Source organism: Salvelinus alpinus, chromosome 2 (assembly GCF_045679555.1).
Source record: "Salvelinus alpinus chromosome 2, SLU_Salpinus.1, whole genome shotgun sequence".
NCBI lineage: Eukaryota > Metazoa > Chordata > Actinopteri > Salmoniformes > Salmonidae > Salvelinus > Salvelinus alpinus.
The window spans coordinates 63,983,752-64,004,178 of record NC_092087.1 but is presented as its reverse complement, the minus strand read 5'-3'; the positions used below and the strand labels follow the sequence as shown (position 1 = coordinate 64,004,178).

General features: G+C 41.9%; 2 protein-coding genes across 3 annotated transcripts; one reads left to right on the top strand and one right to left on the bottom strand.

Moving 5' to 3' along the window:
- Window positions 1-726: 726 nt before the first annotated feature.
- On the bottom strand, window positions 727-6,349 carry polr3f (polymerase (RNA) III (DNA directed) polypeptide F). The gene is made up of 9 exons (XM_071387666.1): window positions 6,166-6,349; window positions 5,587-5,704; window positions 5,365-5,432; window positions 5,198-5,265; window positions 4,707-4,819; window positions 4,385-4,528; window positions 3,901-4,008; window positions 3,298-3,489; window positions 727-925 (listed from the first exon to the last, which is right to left on the bottom strand). Exons 1-9 carry the CDS (start codon window positions 6,219-6,221, stop codon window positions 848-850), a joined length of 945 nt encoding a protein of 314 aa, XP_071243767.1. The 5' UTR covers window positions 6,222-6,349; the 3' UTR covers window positions 727-847.
- A 73-nt stretch (window positions 6,350-6,422) lies between these two features.
- On the top strand, window positions 6,423-20,339 carry dzank1 (double zinc ribbon and ankyrin repeat domains 1). Of its 2 annotated transcripts, none has more exons than XM_071387655.1 (21): window positions 6,423-6,775; window positions 6,881-6,997; window positions 7,180-7,333; window positions 7,594-7,723; window positions 8,108-8,156; window positions 8,644-8,750; window positions 9,164-9,246; window positions 9,366-9,483; window positions 9,909-10,022; window positions 10,282-10,374; window positions 11,341-11,463; window positions 11,724-11,888; window positions 12,375-12,618; window positions 13,229-13,332; window positions 16,271-16,354; window positions 16,584-16,692; window positions 17,140-17,234; window positions 17,678-17,761; window positions 18,037-18,164; window positions 18,453-18,527; window positions 18,875-20,339. In XM_071387655.1, the coding sequence occupies exons 2-21, from the start codon at window positions 6,889-6,891 to the stop codon at window positions 19,041-19,043; spliced, it is 2,337 nt and encodes a 778-aa protein (XP_071243756.1). In that variant the 5' UTR covers window positions 6,423-6,775; window positions 6,881-6,888; the 3' UTR covers window positions 19,044-20,339. The 2 variants fall into 2 exon arrangements, with proteins under 2 accessions (XP_071243756.1, XP_071243746.1); XM_071387645.1 differs by having other exon boundaries at window positions 6,424-6,775; window positions 16,575-16,692.
- Window positions 20,340-20,427: the final 88 nt, after the last annotated feature.

The following is a 20,427-nucleotide window of genomic DNA, read 5'->3' as shown; positions in this document are numbered from 1 at the left end:
TTTCCAATCACCAAGCCAAAACCCCTCTGAGATACTTCATATTCCCAACAATCTTCCAAAATTACAAGCGTGGGATTGTCTGAAGCACTACCCTTCAATCTGTAAGCAAGGGCTTTGCCTCGAGTGATCTGTTCTTGCAGACACATTACACTAACAGCTTTAGATTGAGGTGTTTGGCTGAGAGTTTCCGTTTAAGGGGGTAGAGACTTTGCTAGTGGCTTCTCTCTTACATCTCTCCCCAGAATCTAATCGAGCATCTGACACAATTACGCAAGATTTTGCTGATAATTCAAAGTTTTACCTGCAATTGTGATTTACTTTTAATTAAATGCCCTATAGTTGCTATAGATGCTAAGAAGGCTCATCATCAATATGATTTAACAATCTGATATCTACATAACTGCAATGTAGGCAGCTGTAAAATTGCTATGGGTAATATTCACATTGGCACAAGGGGTTTAAAAATGTGTCTGACAAAAAGCTTTAGGCTTTTTATAATATAACAATGCTGTGTTATATCATGTGTGCTGAAGAAGTTAAACAATTTCTATGTTTATTTCCAGAGCAAAAGGAATGCTTTTGCAAAACTTGTCCATCTTCACCACTTTCATGAGTGCCACATAAATAAAGGTTAAATTAAACATTTTATTTAAAAAATTATAGATAAATGTAGCGGCAGGACACAATTGAGCCTGTTACATTCCCAAGGAGAGTAGACGTTCTCAGTCAGTCTTAAAATATTTATTAAGCCCTGTATGAATAAAAATATCTTCAGGTTGCTAGAAGAAAAAAAATTACATGAAACTTTTCCACAGAGGAAAAAAAACTAAACAAGCTAAGTCACTGATCAAATGTCCAGCCACTCTGCCATATACACACAGTTAGAGGGGGATATCTCGCCTCCTTCATGACAATCATCAAACACCTAAGAGAAGAGAGAAATAGATTTAGTAGAGATTAGGGGTGGCAGGTAGCCTAGTGGTTAGAGCGTTGGGCCAGTAAGCGAAAGGTTGCGGGATCGAATCGCCGAGTTGACAAGATAAAAAATCTGTCGTTTTGTCCCTGAACCCACTGTTCCCAGATAGGCCATCATTGTAAATAAGAATTTGTTCTTATCTGACTTGCCTGGTTAAATTTAAAAAAAAAGTACACTCTTGCATCACCATACTTACTTGACCTTTTTCTAGCATTTCCTGCTGGCTATCTGGCTACAGGTAAAGTACTTTGAATAGAAATAGTAAAACATTTAGGATCAGAACTCTGCAGGTCTGCTTTCTTTCTGCCCAGCCCAAGGTCAAAACATGCCTTTCTAGTATTTGACGAGTGACCGGGCACTCCAATGTCCACACTAGCATACCACTTACGGCCAAACTATACAGGGTATGTGTGTTTATGTGTCTCTGAAGCATTCTCAACTGATAAAGTGGCTGGCTCTTTTGATTTGTGCCGCCGTTTGCTGCTTTTGGTGTAGCAAACTATAAACAACGCTAATGAAGGAAAACGCAACACTGGTGATGTAGTTTCAGTGTTAGTATACACCAGTGGTCACCAACCTTTTCTGAGTCAAGATCACTTTCGCAGTCAAAAAGCAAGCTGAGATCTATTCCTCAGATGTTTGTTTTTTACATTAACCTCACACAAACAGTTTTGTAATAATGAGGTTTGGGCAGTAGGCCTAATACATTATCACAGCATATTGGCTATATGATTGGCCTGCCAATACTGTTAATCAGACTATATTATATTTCAAAACTCGAGCTTTGATAACAAAAGAGATCAGTTGGTTTAGCACTTGTGAGGCACTGTGGAGCATGAATTGAAATAATTTGCTTTTTAATTTTACTGGACTGGTGGTACCTGCATCCGATGGTCAACGAGATCAAATCACGACGTCAGTGATCTTCAGGTCGAAAAGTCGGAGCTCAAGAAAGGCGCCCGAGTTTCCGACTTGGAATTCCGAGTTGGATGACCGTTCAAAACGATTTTCCCCAACCTCCTGCTCTCTCATTCCTTTCCTCCGGTGAGACTGACCAGAGAGAGGGGACACAGTCTTCCACCTGATGGCAAAACTCAAGTCGCACCGCATCTGCCTCATGCACAAATTCATGTTGTTCCTATGACCAGAGAAAGTTAAATATTCCATCATCTTAAAATCGACACGACGAGCTGCTAATAATAATAATAATAAAATGCAGGACTATCAATACTTGGCTACTCATTCATTGCAGCTGCAGCCCGAGCGAAAGTATCGAGAAGCGCGTTTTGTAATAGTGTTGAATAAAAACTTAAACATGAACTCACTCATAAAAACAGCAGCTCTTTGCTGAATTCGTTGACAGTCTCTCTGTGGTCATGGTTTTAAATGTGATTCAATATTACGAAGGCTAGCAGCCTATTAAACTTGGCTGTGGCCAGGGTCATGGAAGCTCTGTAGCCACGGTGATTTGAGCTATCCGATTGGGCAGTGCAGTAGGTACACTCGATTTAGTCACAGATTTGCCGGTCCGCCGGGTAGGCGGAGTTTGTCTCATGGGAACACTTTGCTTACCCGGTGCACAGGACCTTTGAATCAAGTGCACCTACCGGCAACAGCTCAACACAATTTAAAAAAAGGAGCGCAGGCCTTTATCGTTCGTTGGCTTTTCTACAGAAATATTTGGCTATCGACTAGGAATGCCGTGAAGATCGACCGGTTGGTGACCACTGGTATACACAGTGTACAGGAACACCTTAACATTGATGCACCCCCCTTTTGCCCTCAGAACAGCCTCAATTCATCTGAACATGGACTCTACAAGGTGTCAAGACCATTCCACAGAGGCCCATGCTTCCCACAGTTGTGTCAACTTGACTGGATGTCCTTTGGGTGGTGGACCCTTCTTAATACACACAGGAAACTGTTGAGCGAGTAAAACCTAGCAGCGTTGCAGTTCTTAACACAAACCGGTGCGCCTGGCACCTACTACCATACCCTGTTCAAAGGCACTTACATTTTTTGTCTTGCCATTCACCCTCTGAATGGCACACACACAATCCATGTCTCAATTGTCTCAAGGCTTAAAAATCCTTCTTTAACCTGTCTCCTCCCCTTCATTTACACTGATTGAAGTGGATTTAACAAGTCACATCAATAAGGATCATAGCTTTCACCTGGACAGTCGGTCACGGAAAAGGTGTTCCTAATATTTTGTGCACTCAGTGTATGTCCCCAATGCGATGTTTAATACCAAGTGATATGCTGGTATGGATATTGAAACGGAGCCACTTGGCTGCTGTTGCCTGTGAAGGGGGGCTCACCGGACAGAGGCCACAGGGCGCTTTGACCAGGCCCGTGGGCTGGATGATGGGGTTGACCCCTCTGTACAGCTTCATCTGGCCGTCCACACTGCCCACAGTGCCCTCCTTGGCCGCGATGATGGTCAACTCCACCTTGCCGTCGTAGATGAGTGTGTTCAGAATAGTCTCAATGTCCTCCATAGACAGGTCCACCTGTACACAAAGTGCAATATTCAGACTTACAACCTCCATAGGAAATACATAGCAACTGTATGCTAAAAAGGTGAGACAGTTGTTACATTTGACTCCCTCACATTGTACCCTTTTCACCTTATTTGTACAGAGTACCAACCATACTTTGTTGGCTCTGATATTTTCTTTTTGCATGGACCTTTCTAGACCATTTCCTGCAACTATAGCATATTCATAACCAGGCCAGTGCAGACAGTACAGCTCTGTTTGGTCAATAGTGTGAAAATAGTACTAAGTATGGACAAATATGCCCCGGTCCTGACCAACCAGTGGAGGATTCCACCCTGGTCTTGACAACTATGGCCGTTACCTGTAAAAACGTGACAAAATTGCAGTCAAAACCAAACAGAATGTAGCCAGCAGCAGTCTCACCTTGCTGATGCCAAGTTCACAAATATACTTCCACACTTCGTGAGAGTTGGCAAAGGAACTGTTTCTTTGCACCATGGGGTTCTGCTTGCTGTCCCTCGCCACCTCGGCCTAGAGGGTGACAAACAAACCAACATGACCGTAGAAATTATGTCTTAGTAAACTCTTGGTTACCAGATAGCTTATAACTAAGAGCCAGAGTCGTTTCTGGCTATGTCAACCAGCCCTGCGTTTAGAATTGGAAGAATTGTAGGATGCATTCCAAAACAAATGCAAGTGCCCCAGAAGCCGTAAAGTTTTTCTTCATGGCATAATCTATTAGGTTGAAGCATGCTTTGCACGGTTCCCAACGTTGATGTGCTCATATAAAATCAGTGTAATTAGTAGCTTATTTCCAAACATTTTCAGTACAGAACACACCCTTTTAATTTATGTGACTTGTCCATCGTAAGACAGTTGTCCCACTCCCATTCAGTGGAACCCTCACCTTACTCTGAAGGAATTTGAAACACTGCTGATTGAGAACCTCCACAAACTCAGACTCAAAGTCCTGGTCACTGTACCAGGCTCCCCCAGTCACCGAGCGGTCTGGCTGCAGGTTGTATAGCATGTAAACCTTCTTCTTTGACGCCTGGACAAACAACAACAATAACTCATTATAAGTGAGACTAAACAATTATACAGAGTTTGGATAGCATGACTGCTGATGCATTCATATTATTAAGTGGTGCTTTTCTTGATTCAATTATTTATCGCTGGTTTTTAAAACATGCATTTCAGAATATTTTAGTGTTTGAAGCTCGACTCACAGCCACTGATTTCACAGCCTTGATCAGCTTCTTGCTCTCTAGGTTCTTGAGGATCTTGTTGATCTCTGTCAGAGGAAGGTTGCTCTTATATCTAATGTCCCTGCTCCAGATCCCTGTGTAAAAGCAAGAGGATAGTTCATAAATATACAAAAAGAAAGAACATTTCACAAAGAAATACACTAATGGAAAATAATGTGGTTGTGGATACTGTGAAGTGTCAAGTGTGAAGTGTCAAGTGTGAACTGGGTGAGTTGGCCAGGTTTGAATGAACTTGATGGCCCCATCCAAAGACAACTCCCATCTCTTACCCCATAGCACTTGGGTAGATCTGAGAGGATTGGATAGATGTAAACAATATGGGGAAAATGTCACCAAGCCTAGTCATCTAGACTAGCTTATACCTATCCAATTCTGTCTGATCTACCCAAGTAGGCTACCTAAGGGGACAGGGGCTAGGGGTTGTCTGGACAGGACCCCTCTGAAATTCCTACCTTTGTTCCCTGCATCCTCAATGACCTGATACACCAGCTTCTCTTGATTGTCAGAGCCTTTCATTTTGCTTTGGGACATAATAAAACACAGTTAAAGTCACCAATCATCCAAAAATAAAAGGCTTCCTTAAAAAAAAACATTGTTAAATGACGATGCTGACATTTACCCTGCTGTTTGGGCATCCTTCATGCGGTATAGAAGTCCTGAGCTGTTTCGTAGAAGGTCCAACTGACCCTGTGTGCACAAAAACAAACTTGTTTACAATATTCTTATCCTCAGCATTGCGCTATCAACCAGAACTATTGAGCCTATTGGCATCACAATTTCATAAGGAGTCGTTAAGAGAGCAGAAACGGACTGGCACCACGGCTACACCTGTGCCACTTACCAATGACAGTAGTCTGTTGATGGCCATGGCTCTCTGTTGACCCTCCAAATGAGGCATGTCATTCTGGATCACCTGGTCTGTTATTCCATGAGGGAACTGTTGACAGAGTGCCTTTATCCTTTATAATAGTGGAGAACATTAACGTTAGTTAGGAACCTAGGTAGTCAGGACATCAGATTTACTATAAGTTCAACTATAAATCTCTTACTGCTTATTCAGAAATAATGATTGACGTAGCTAGATAGCTAGTCTAACTAGTAGATGACGAGCATTACAGTAGCTAGTTCATGTATTATACAGTAGTTAGCTACATGAATCAAACTGTCATTGTCAAACTTGTGGGTCTAGGAGTTTAGGATTAAAAACATGGCTGAATTAATTGAAACGCCTTCTTTAGCAGCTTTGTTTAGTTGTATAAGGCATATTTAAAAGTAGCTAATGTTAAGTCCCTTGGTCTAAGTCTTGCTAGCTACTATAGTTGGTCAAATGTAGCCCATTTGAGCAAGTGAAAATAGACAGCTACCTAGCTAACTAGGTTGCGAGCTAGCCTATGCTAGGGACTTCTTGATAGCGACAAACCTGTTTTCAATGTCTACAGGATCTGTGGATTCTTTCTTAACTTTAACATCCGCCATCGTGGAGAATTGTAAAATATTGTATGTTTGTTTGTTTGTTTAGTTAGTTAGGTAGCTAGCTAGGAATGCAATTAATCAACATTTGAACATGTGACTTTGGGTCCAAGTCGCATTCGGTTGGCTATATAGAAGGACAGAAATTGCCTGTAGAAAATACTTTTCACTGTAGTTAAATTAATTTATAATTAGATTTCTTTTCTCAGCCTATTGTCATCAGTATTTTTGAATTTAGTGAGTGATAGCAAAGCAGTCGGTGCATTTTGTAACAATAACAAAGATGCTTAGATAATGGTTGACTTGAATATAATGAAAGAGCCTGCAAGACATGCATAGAACGCAGTGAATTACATTTCTATGGCGCGAGCATTCAAAGTTCAACAAGTATTTCAGGAATTGCAAAATTATAACTAATATAATGAAAGTTGAGAATAAACAATGAAAACATTGTGAATCCTGCCATTGGCTGTGGTGGTTGCTAAGGAGTATGTTTCTCCGTTGCTGCTTCGAATAGGCATTGAAACATCAGTGGTCACTGATCAACGCATCTATATCAGGTAGAAAAACGCCTTTATCCCGCTTAAACATTTTATAATAAAACATGTGACTTTTGCAATGGACTGATGAAAAGGTTGTTATAGCCGAATGCATTTTTATTATAGGACCGAATATGGCAGCCGGTTGCATTGTGGTGCCTCTCATCATACCGATTCGAATCCCCCCTCCTGGTAAAGCCAAGCATGAGATAGACACCACAACTCCTGTTGAGCTCAAATCAGGTGAAAACATGCGTGTATCCATAATGTGTGGATGTTGCTAGAGTAAACATTAATATATATTATGTACCACTTTTATGTTTGAACATTGTTTCATTTTTAAAAATGAGATCCACAATGCACTGATAGATAACATCTGCCCTAGATTCAAAGGTTTTTGACAAACAACATATATTGCTGCCTAGATACCCCAGATGTCACTATCTACTACACTCTGGATGGTACTAAACCAGAGGTGACGAAGAGACCAGGGTTTGGAGAGAACAGCACTTTGAAGTATAGCGGACCAATACGCTTACCTGAGGGCAAAGTGTCAGTCAAAGCTCTGGCTATCACCAGGTTGGATTGTGAAAGGATTCTACAAAAATATATCACACAAAGACATTTATTGTTTCATTGCCATTCAGTCTTGGGTCAAATATTATTTCGTTTTCCCTGTACAATTGAATCAACATAATAGTCCCAAAAGTGCAAACTCCCAAGCAAAATCAAGGGTACCCTAAATGCTTATTTGACTGAGGTCTGGTGCTGTTATGTTATAATAATTGCTATTATGGATAATTGATGACTGCAACTGACCTTATGTTTATCTGCCTTAGGGATGGTCGAGAGAGTGCCATTGTCACCAAGCTATTTCTGGTGGAGTATGTGCCCTCAAACGAGCCACCTTCCATTGAGGACAAGGAAGATCACTTTCTGAAGGAGTATGAACGAGACCTCCCTAGACAGGTATAGTCAGGCATATTTGCATGCTAACACTTCATTTCAATGTTGTGTGAAGTTTGACATGTAACGACAGCTTATGACAAGATATGTCACATTGCCAGTCTGCATTAAATTCGCTATGAATCTCTAAAACTTTACTAAAATGTCATGCTTCTTCACAGATTTTCTGGGGAAGCCTAGCAATGACGTGACATAACTGACACAACTGTTATTGCATGTTAGGCTACATCAAGCGCTAAGGCATTCTCATGAAAACTGTATGCATTACAATGATGGAGCATTCAAACAAATGTGTTGTCATCTGCATCAATATGTGTTCTGAACAAGCTGAGGGGAAGCTGAGTATACTGTTACTGTGGGTCTATTGTATTGTACTGTTTCTCACAGGAGATGGGGACAGCGAACGGCTCTGGAGATGCCTCACTGAAGCTTCAAGGTATGTCTAATTGAATAACTTTTACTGATGAGCAATTTACACTGCCTAAACAACGTCACAAAGATAGCTCAATACCAATTTCCCTAAAGGGCTATTTCCCTCTTCCCTATAAAAATATTTGTGTTTACTTGACCATACAACTGTCATACTGTAATGTAAGTACTAAATATCATATTCATGTGCAATGTGAAACACTGTTATAAACTCAATATCAGCATTTCGAAATGCTTGTCTCAATAAGTGCAAGCTGCTGTGTCAGTGCATACCATAGAATTGGGAATTAGAATAGGATCTCAATGGTGCGAACACTGTCAAACGGACATTTACTATATATATGGAGATTCATATAATACTTATAAACCTTATAACTGTCATAAGCTATCAATAATATCCTTTATAATATGAAGTGGATTCTTGATAGTTTATGAATGTTATGCAGTGTAAGAGCGTGTACGTTTTGGTAATAGGTAATGTGTGTCCTCTTTAGTGCCAAAGACCTACCGGCCCCCTAAAGGTCCACGGTTCCTCAGCAGCCGTCTAGGGCTTGTGTCCCCTGCTCCGGAGCCCATGTCTTCACATCGTTCTCAGACACTGGTACATTCACCAAAAATATATTGTGAATATTATTTAAGCAGTAAGGCCCGAGGGAGTGTGTTATATGGCCAATATACCACGGCTAGGGGCTGTTCTTAGGCACGACCCAACGCAGAGCCCTTAGGGCTCGAACCACCCGGTTTATAATTATATTTATATTATCAATTATATTATATCATTATTACGGGGATGATGGTGACTGGTTGTAATATGGTCAATTATCAGAATCTGCTAAGCGTTAACAAATACATTGTGACCCATGCGGGAATCAAACCCACAACCCTGGTGTTCCAAGTTAGCCTATTGTCATTGTCATACCATGCATAGATGGTATGACAATCATATGAGCAAATACAGCTCCTTACTTAGAACGCCACAGAACATTCATTATTTGGTGTTAAATGGTCTTTCAGAATGCAAGCTTGGAAGACAGTCCCTTCAAAAACCTAACCAGCACTCAAATGTCAAGGATCCAAAGGGAGACAGACTTTCTGAGGTGAGTGAATAGAAAGCGAGAGAGCGAGAAAGAAAGAGAAAAAGCATGAGACAAAGATGCAGAGAGATTGTTTCTAATGGAGAAGCGAATGATCTCTCGCAACTTCTACCTTTCCCCAGGTGTGCGAAGTGCTTGAGCCATCGCCCCTCAGACCCCTTTGCCCGCTTTTGTCTGCAGTGTGGCACCGCTGTGCTGCCTGTGCCAGGCCAGAGGCTGCCACCCACAGAGGGTGGACAGGTATCACCCCAGTCCTAAAACCACCTTCTACTATTGAAACTGCTACTATTGTTAACATTTTGTTGATGGCCTACTCTTTGATTGTATGCACATTTTACAGTGTGGCATTTAACATTAGGTTAATTTGACTGTGTTTGTTTTAAGATGCAGAAAAATGCCACCACAAAATAATATGATTTCAGGGAAAATCACAAAAAGGATTTGGATATACTTTTGAATATTGCAGTATATAGCTGCAAAATTGAAATGCAGTTTAGTGTTATTCAGTGTTTTCAGTAGTTTTCCCCCCTTAAGTCACCCAAGGATAACAGGTCTGTATGTTCATTCAGGCCTTTCAATTCAATGTTCAATTTGGCCTGTGTGTTCATTCTGGCATTTCAATTCAATGTTTACCAGCCCAGGTTTGGGTTTTCTTTTGTTTTTAGATGGGCTTGTGTGTCCACTGTAAAACAATGGTGCCTGTCAACACCCCCACATGTGTGGTATGTGAGGCCCCCATGAGCCCCCAGCTCCAGCCTCAGGCCAGCTTAAGACTCCAGGTAGATATCAAGTTTACTGCCACAAACACTCCGCTTTCAAACACCTTGTGACTTTGCACATATACACGTTTGAATATAGATTACTTTATTTGCAGGTGTGTTAACATTTACCTTTTCAATCCAAAGCAGTGTAAATGGATAGTTTTTTTCACTTGCACTCTGTGTGTGCGTGTGCGTGTGTGTGTGTGTGTGTGTGTGTGTGTGTGTGTGTGTGTGTGTGTGTACACCTGTCCACTCGCTTCCTTTTTCTGTGCTGTAGAACAAGGTGATCTGTCCGTCATGTGGAACTGGAAACCCTCCGCATATCTCAAATTGTGTCACCTGTGAAACTAAACTACTGCAGCCACCCACTGTAAGAGTTCATTGATTGTATTATAGTAGCCTAATTATCCTTATTAGGCTTAGTTTAGACTTGTATAAATGCCTAGGTTTTTGTTGTAGTATGAAATTAGTCAGAAAGCAAGCAAACTACAAAGAAATGTAACCAAGTTGAATTGGGTAAACTCACTTCTCAAGTTGAAAAACCTCCACCCGCAGCATATAATTACAAGCCTTTCAAGGGTGCAGCTAGTGTTTCAAGAGGGCGTTTACATTAGTTTGCGAGACATAAGATTTTCGTGATAGCCTAGCGGTTAGAGCGTTGGACCAGTAACCGAAAGGTTGCTGCCTGGTTTGAATATCCGAGCCAACAAGGTGAAAAATCTGTTGATGTGCCCTTGAGCAAGGCACTTAACCCTAATTTGCTCCAGGGTCGCCGTTGTACTATGGCTGACCCTATAAAACAACACATTTCACTGCACCTATCCGGTGTATGTGACAATAAAACATATATACTGTACATATATACTTTAGTTATTGTATAATATGCTCCAGATAGCCAGTTTAATGTAACTACACTTCAAATATTTTATAGTTGAATATCACACTTACCTTCTGAGAAGTATCTCTCTCAACATATTAAGAGCGTGAACTACCACGAGGAGTTTATACAACCAGGTTTCTCCCATTCCGCTCCTACTATTACTAGTACGTAGCCACTGGGTCTGCAGGCTTTTGTTCCATCCCATCACTAACACACCTGTTTCAAATAATGATCTAGTCATGGTTTCAGTTTGGACAACTGGTGTCAGTGGTGTTAGTGATGGGCTGGAACGAAAGCCTGCACATCCACTAGCTCTCCAGCACCCACCATGTGAGAGACGTAGTGACTCTTGTGCATGATCAGATGTTGGTCTACATGTTGTGATTGTACACATTAGATTTTATTTCTTGAGAAGTCAAGGTGCTACCGTAGGTTTTTTGACATTTTTCTGTCTAGGCTGATTTGGGTGGTCAGAGTGCCCCGCCACTTCCATCTGGAGCAGGCAAGATGATGTCCTGTTCTAAGTGCAGCCGGGTCAACCACTCGGATGCGCGCTTCTGTGACTGGTGCGGTTCCAAGGTAAGCATACTACTTGCCCCAACCATCTGTTCCTCCATCCATTCAACCTTCCATCCATTTCACTAAAACAGAATGTTGAAAGCAGCAATGAGACTGGTTCCACCAGGTTAACATTAGCCTCTAGCAATTTAAACTTCTTCCACTACCATAAACATACTTTTAGACAGCTGAAGCAAGCACGCACATTTTCTTCACAAAGTGTACCTTTCATCCTCTGTTCATTTCATTCTCTGTTGTAAACTGGTGCCCCTCCCTGCCAGCCTGGCCATTCAGTCAGCTGTTTGATCTGCTCCCGGTGCGGAGCGAGCAGCCACCCCTATGCCAACTTCTGTGGCTCCTGTGGGGTGTTTCTGGAGGGGCCACCTAGGGGGGAGTCACGTGCCAGCCTTGCCTATTCCATGGGGGGGAAACTGGAGTTGGAGCGAGTACGTCCCTCACCTTGCCATATTTACTCATATCTAAACAGGGTTGGGGGGTCAATTTCATTTCAATTCAGTCAATTCAGGAAGTAAACTTAAATTCCAATTCCATATTCTTCTCACAGAGAATCATTGAGGGAAATTGGAATTTCAGTTTACTTCCTGAATTGAAATGATATTGAGCCCCTCCCTGATTCTAATAACCCTTGTTAAAAGGGCACACGTGTGTGCACGCACTCTTAGTCACTAAATGTGATACAGTGGTACATTCTCTGAGTGTTTTGTGAGAGCCATCCTTCCCACAATTAAATAAATAAACATTTCTCTCCATTTCTATCTTTCTCAATCTCTCCTTATTTCTCATCTTCTTCCCCCTCTTTCTTTCTTTCTTTCTTTCTTTCTTTCTTTCTTTCTTTCTTTCTTTCTTTCTTTCTTTCTTTCTTTCTTTCTTTCTTTCTTTCTTTCTTTCTTTCTTTCTCCCTCTCTCAACAGATGTCCACTCACACCTCTGACGGTGCCACTGCCAACTGGCAGGCTGTGCCCTCCTCCGTTTCCCCCGGTGTGGCGTTGGCCCCGGCACCAGCACGGGCGGACCAGCAGACTCAGACGGTGGGCTTGTTCTACCCGTCGGGCACTGAAGTCCACAGGAAGGGCCAGCAGGTGGCGCTGGAGCTGAGGAGACAGGAGCAGATGAGGGACCGCAGACCACTGCTCACAGCTATAAGCCCAGGCAGAGGTGACCGCTTGCCAGTGCCTAAATAACGGCTAACCGGTGTAGGGTGAAGTTGCCCCTGGATGCTGATCTTGGGTCAATTTAGCATTTTCCCCAATAATGGTTGAGGTTAGGATTGGGGGAGAGGAAGTTGATCCTAGATCTGTTCCTAGGGGAAATGTTATCCTAGAGCACTACTAACCCTAATGTAGCGATAGAGGGAGAAAAGCCGCAGTGAAGCTTGAACTGGCGACCATGTGGTTACAGGGCAAAAGCACAGGGCGAGAGCATTTATTTGTGCCCCAAAAGCCCAGGCCTCCCAGCAGAGTTAGTAAGACTCTGCCACAGAGCTGACCACTTTCTCAATCAATCACATTTCTTTTATGAAGCCCTTTTCACATCAGCAGTTGTCACAAAGTGCTATACAGATACCCAGCCTAGAACCCCAACGAGCAAGCAATGCAAATGCAGAAGCACGGTGGCTAGGAAAAACTCCCATGGAAAGGCAGGAACCTCTTCTACTGTTTTATTGCTTGCACCACGAAGTAGTAAAATAAATGCTGGGGACTCTTTTTTTAGAAACTGTCTCTGACACTTTCGTTCTCCATTTTATCGCTCTCTCACTCTTCTCTAGGGTACTGGAGGAAGCAGCTGGACCATGTGTGTGCTCACCTGCGCAGCTACACTCAGAACAACACTGAGTTTCGGGCTCTCATAGGGGAGCCTCGCATGGGCCGGGTATGACCAGCCTCTCTCATAACTAATCCGGGCTATCATCTTGGTAATACTTTACTGAAAACAAACAGATACAGAATGTTTTATTAGCTTGTATGAACCTGTGTGTACAGTTGAAGTCGGAAGTTTACATACACCTTAGCCAAATACATTTAAACTCAGTTTTCACAATTCTTGACATTTAATCCCAGTAAAGATTCGCTGTATTAGGTCAGTTAGGATCACCACTTTATTTTAAGAATGTGAAATATCAGAATAATAGTAGAGAGAAGGATTTATTTCAGCTTGTATTTCTTTCATCACATTCCCAGTGGGTCAGAAGTTTACATACACTCAATTAGTATTTGGTAGCCAAAAAGAAAGGAGGACCAAGGCACTCTTCATATAATTAATTAAAATGCCTTTATTAGTATGGCATGTTCAATAGAAACAAAGTTTTTTTTAAACCGACGCGTTTCGGCGGAGTACTCCCTGACGAAGGCCATGCAGCCGAAACGCGTCGGTTTTTAAAAAGACCAATTTACCCCTTTTACCAAAGAGCACCTTCTATCTACCAAAATATACTATAGTGTACCTTAGTAGCGCTTCCCTTCCTCCTCTTTCTACTAGTATTTAGCATTGCCTAAATTGTTTAACTTGGGTCAAACGTTTCGGGTAGCCTTCCACAAGCTTCCCACAATAAATTGGGTGAATTTGGGCCATTCCTCCTGACAGAGCTGGTGTAACTGAGTCAGGTTTGTAGGCCTCCTTGCTCGCACATGCTTTTTCAGTTCTGCCCACAGATTTTCTATAGGATTGAGGTCAGGGCATTGTGATGGCCACTCCAATACCTTGACTTTGTTGTCCTTAAGCCATTTTGCCACAACTTTGGAAGTATGCTTGGGGTCATTGTCCATTTGGAAGACCCATTTGCGACCAAGCTTTAACTTCCTGACTGATGTCTTGAGATGTTGCTTCAATATATCTACATAATTTCCCTTCCTATTTGTGAAGTGCACCAGTCCCTCCAGTCCCTCCTGCAGCAAAGCACCCCCACAACATGATGCTGCCACCCCCGTGCTTCACGGTTGGGATGGTGTTCTTCGGCTTGCAAGCCTCCCCCCTTTTCCTCCAAACACAACGATGGTCATTATGGCCAAACAGTTCTATTTTTGTTTCATCAGACCGGACATTTCTCCAAAAAGTACGATCTTTTAGCCATGTGCAGTTGCAAACCGTAGTCTGGCTTTTTTGTGGCGGTTTTGGAGCAGTGGCTTCTTCCTTGCTGAGCGGCCTTTCAGGTTATGTCAATATAGGACTCGTTTTACTGTGGATATAGATACTTTTGTACCTGTTTCCTCCAGAATCTTCACATGGTCTTTTGCTGTTATTCTGGGATTGATTTGCACTTTTCGCACCAAAGTACGTTCATCTCTAGGAGACAGAACGCGTCTCCTTCCTGATCGGTATGGCGGCTGCGTGGTCCCATTGTGTTTATACTTGCGACCTATTGTTTCTACAGATGAAGTATGATACCTTCAGGCGTTTGGAAATTGCTCCCAAGGCTGAACCAGACTTGTGGAGGTCTACAATTTTTTTCTGAGGTCTTGGCTGATTTCTTTTGATTTTCCCATGATGTCAAACAAAGAGGCACTGAGTTTGAAGGTAGGCCTTGAAATACATCCACAGGTACACCTCCAATTGACTCAAATTATGTCAATTAGCCTATCAGAAGCTTCTAAAGCCATGACATCATTTTCTGGAATTTTCCAAGCTGTTTAAAGGCACAGTCAACTTAGTGTATGTAAACTTCTGACCCACTGGAATTGTGATACAGTGAATTATAAGTGAAATAATGTCTGTAAACAATTGTTGGAAAAATTACTTGTCATGCACAAAGTAGATGTCCTAACCGACTTGCCAAAACTATAGTTTGTTAACAAGAAATCTGTGGAGTGGTTGAAAAACAAGTTTTAATGACTCCAACCTAAGTGTATGTAAACTTCCCACATCAACTGTATTTCTATAACTGTAAGTTAGACAGGATCATCATAAGATCATTAGTGTCACTAAGACGTTAAAAAAGAGTGTTGGCCTCCCGAGTGGCGCAGCCGTCTAAGGCACTGCTTTGAAGTGCTAGCTGCGTTACTGCAGATCCTGGTTTGATCCAGGCTGTGTCGCAGTGTACATCGTTTCCTCCGACACATTGGTGCGGCTGGCTTCAGGGTTAAGCGTGCATTGTGTCAAGCAGTGCGACTTGACGGGGTTGTGTTTTGGAGGACGCACGGCTCTCGACCTTTGCCTCTCCCGAGTCCGTACGGGAGTTGCAGCGATGGGACAAGACTGTAATTGGACTGTAATTGGTGCATTGGGGGGTGGGGAATGGAATTAATTGTATTTTTAATTTATTTTTCTTCCTGGGGGGGGACTGTGGGAGGGGTCTTAAATGGTTGAGGGACAGCTATTGGGGAACTGTGGGGGGATCTTGGAGGGTTCGGGTTCACGTTTTTTGGCCTGGTGGTAGATTGGTCAACATGCCCTTGAGCAGGGCATTGACCCTGGATGCTTCTGTGTATCGCTCTGAATGGGAATCTGTTGGATGACTGGTATGATGTAGTTATTGAGCGGCTTCACTGCAAGTATATTGTATGTTTCGAATATTCAATTCAAAAAATATGTTTTTTAAATAAAAATTTTTTTTTTTTAAAGACTAACTACCAATTGGATATGACAAAATTGTGTGGGGGGGTGTCATAGATGTTTATGACAAGTCTTACAACACACTATATCTGTAAGGTGTTATCATTATCTGGAACCTAACACTATCTGTAGCATTGGTTCCAATTCATGCAAATGTCCCTAAGAAGGTATTCATAAAAGTATTCCTTATCCCCAGGACAATAGGGAAAAATGATCTTTGATGTATGTTCATGTGCTTCTTGTTTTTTTCCCCTCGGTTCAGATGGTTTCAGCTGTGATCCAGGAGGACAACTATGAAGTCAGTTTGAGGATCAACTTTGTCTCCGCTGGACTTGAAAAAACTAAGGTCTTTCATTTTTGCTATGCTATGACACTTTGAAATGGACACATTTAAATGGACATTTCTGTTATACATTGTAACATGTCACCAGTCAATCACTTTTAATTTGCTAAACATTATGGGATTCCTTGTCCTGTGTAAAATCTTTCCTTTAGTAAATTCTTCTTTGTCTTGTCTGGAGCATATTTCAGGCCAAACATAAGGCCCACAACAAATATTTTATTAGTCCTGTCAGGTAGACGGGACTGAGAAGCCCCTTATCCTATCAGAGAACCAGAACCTCAGCAGTGTGACGGAAGGCATGAGCGGCCTATCAGCCAGACAGACCAGCCTGGGTGAGAAAGGTAAACCTACCTACTTTTTATTTCAACTTGAGATATTAATACCATCTACTGTCTATCTTATACTTATATCTCGGGGACAGACTACGTTTCTGTTTAGGGGGGTGGAGACTTCGTTAGTACCTTTCTCTCAACCTCTCCTGCCAGACCCTAATTGAGCATCTGACGCAATATTTTATTTATTCAGAGACTTTAGAGGATTTTTTTACAAGAGACTTACTAAATTTACATGCCTGACCCCCATCGCATTGGGGTATGTGTAGACCAATACACCAGAATCCGACACTACATGCTTGACTTTTAAGCCAGAATACTACCCTTAGTTATTCGTTGACATCTCAGAAGTATTGGTTTATTATTTGTTTTAGACCATTCTTTATATTCATGTGAATTTATTTTAGGTACAGTTTTATGTATATTCATGTTGTCTGGCTGTGATGTTGCTGTTAGGGAGTGAGAACGCTACCTCAAAGTCTGCAGCTTCCAGGAGAACAGTGAAAAACCTCAGTCAGAGCTGGACCTCTGACGTTGCACAGAAACCGCCTGTGAGTTGGACTTTTTCTTAGCTGAGGCTTTGGCTCGGACTTGGAACAACCCAGAAACAACCCCAAGCCCTTGTGGAGATCTGAGAGGATCACATATGGTCCACCCGGCTCTCCAATAGGCTTGGTAGGACTTTAGGCATATTGCTTTTCCCTGTCAAATCCTTTCAGATCGCCACAGGTACCGAGGGTTTAAGGGATTGGGGTTGTTTCTGGACCGAACCATAGCTTTATACTTTTGTTTACAGTCGTTTGTGCCCTTGGAAAAGTGCAAACTTTCCGCAGTGCAGTTCAGTTTAATCCAACTGCATTATTTCACGGGCATGATCTGTTTCAATGCACACATTCACAATAGTGCTAGGTCACTGCATATCTAACTGTAAGTGAATGGTGTTAATGTCCAATGACTTAATTTGTTATGACAATAATTTATTTATATTTCCAAGCCATCCAAAGACAGTCTGCTTCTGAGGGAAGTTGGTCCAGACGGGAGGGGGGAGATCTCTGTGGTCCAGCAACTGCTTGATGAGGTAACTTAATCAAAGCTGGTAAAAGGAATGTTCATATTGAGATGCTAGTTAAGATTCTGTCTCGAAGGACCATGAAATAACTACACCGACTGATATAGCCGAACCGAACTGTACTACGCTGACCTGGTTGCACAGATTCCAGAGTTTCTGGAATCTTGTTACATCCATGTGAAAGGAATATCAGAGCCAGCACTGCAGCTTTCGGGTCGGCATGGTAAAAAAATTAAATCTAATTTTATGCTTGTAATGCCCCTAACATTGCGATGTTGTGCCAGGGTGCAGATCCCTCATGCCAGGGGTGCGACGGACACCCTGCCCTGGTTGTTGCTGTGCTGCACGAGCACCACGAGGTTCTCCCTGTGCTGGTACAAAGGGGAGCTGACGTCAACCGGCAGTCTGGACCGTAAGTACAGTGCTAACGGATTAAAGTAATTCAGATTTTTATTCAGATTCCCCCGGAGAATCTTGTCGGAAGTTGTCTCCCGAAGTGCTACACAAAAACTCCACGCAAACTAAGCTCCGTCTGCGTAGTGTGTAGCAGCCTTTACATGTGCATGAGCTGCATCCAACCATTAATCGCACCGGTATAAATGTCATGCTGAAAATAATCTGAGGTGTTGGACCTGGGATTCTCGTTCCTGTGTCTTTCCACTTTAAAAAAGGTTAAGTTTCTCTCTTTCTTCTTTCATAGGGTGAACAACACCGCTCTGCATGAGGCTGCTGCTCTTGGGAGTAAGGGCTTACAGTGTGCAGAGACACTATTAGGGTAAGAGACTACCAGCTATATACTTTATATCTGCATGCTCCGGTTTAGTGCACGTAGGACAGCCCCAAGCCATTGCATAGCCCATATCAGGAATTTACTATTTCCAAAATACTGTACATCAGGGTTTCCCATACTCGGTCCTTGGGCCACATTTTGTTTTTTGCCCTAACACTACACAGCTGATTCAAATAATCAAAGCTTGATGATGAGTTGGTTATTTGAATCAGCTGTGTAGTGCTAGGGCAAAAAACTAAATGTGCCCCCAGGTTGGGCCCCTGGCCAGATTTTGGGAAACCCTGCTGTACATAACCAGGGTCAATTAATTTATCCCATCCCAATCCTTCCAGATGCAACGCCAGCATTCGGAAGAAGAACGACAGAGGTCTGACGGCCTATGACTTGGCGGTCACTTCAGATTGCAGCCCTTTGGTGTCTCTACTAGCTGCTAAGATGGGTCAGGGCATGCTAGACAGACTGGTCAAACCTAGGACTCACCCAAGCCTAGATGCATTCTGATGACAGAGAGAATTGTGTGCGGCCCCCAAATGGCACCCTAAAGTGCACTGCTATGGGCCCTGCTCAACAGTAGTGCACTAAATAGGCAACAGGGTCCCATTTGCGATGTAACCTTTTCTCCATGGTGGCCTTATTTTCTGAATTGACCATTCATCAATTATCTTGAATCTCTGTTAATTATAATTTCCAGAAATTGGATTGATAAGGAATTTACCCCAACCTTATGTACTGTAGTGCTACAAACATTTGAGGAAAAACACCCATTTCTTGTAAATTGCTAATACTAACAAAACAATCGAACCAATGCCTTCACTGACAGATTTGAATACAGATGCGCAATATAGAACTTGATAATAATAATGGTACACATACTATAGCTATAGTAACCAACACTAGTTCTAAGAGGCATGTACACTGAGGTCCAAAAGTATTTGGACAGTGACCCATTTTTTGTTGTTTTGGCTCTGTACTCCAGCGCTTTGCAATAAAACAATAACTTATGTTTAAGTGCAGACGGTCCGCTTTAATTTTAGGGTATTTTCATCCATAGAAATTACATCACTTTTTGTAAATAGTCCCCTCAGTTTAAGGAACCAAAAGTATTTGGACAAATACACTTAATCAGAAAGTATTCATACCTGTTGACTTATTCCAAATGTTGTTGTTACACTCAGAATTTAAAATAGATTACATATTTTTCTCTTACCCATCTATAAACAATACCTCATAATTACAAAGTGAAAACATGTTTTTAGAAATGGTTTATTGAAAAATATACACAGAAGTATCTCATTTACATAAGTATTCAGGAACATACACTATCTTCTTGGTAAGCAACTCCAGTGTAGATTCGGACTTGTGTTTTAGGTTATTGTCCTGCTGAAAGGTAAATTCATGTCCCAGTGTCTGGTGTAAAGCAGACTGAACCAAGTTTTCCTCTAGGATTTTACCTGTGCTTAGCTTCATTCCATTTTTTATTTAACTTGAAAATCCCCAGTCCGTAATGATAACAAGCATACCCATAACATGATGCAGCCACCACTATGCTTAAAAATATGGAGAGTGGTACTCAGTCATGTGTTGTATTTGCCCGAAACATAATACTTTGTATTCAGAACAAAAAATGTATTGCTTTGCCACATTTTTTGCTGTATACTTTTTTTTATTCTGTACAGGCATCCTTTTCACTCTAGAAATTACAGTACTTTTACTCCGTAATACTAACATAATTGACAAACAGTTCACCCGATATGGATGACAATACCCTCAAATTAAAGCTGACAGTCTACACTTTAACCTTATAGTCATTGTATCATTTCAAATCCAAAGTGCTGGAATACAGAACCAAAACATTTGTCACTGTCCAAATACTTTTGGATCTCAC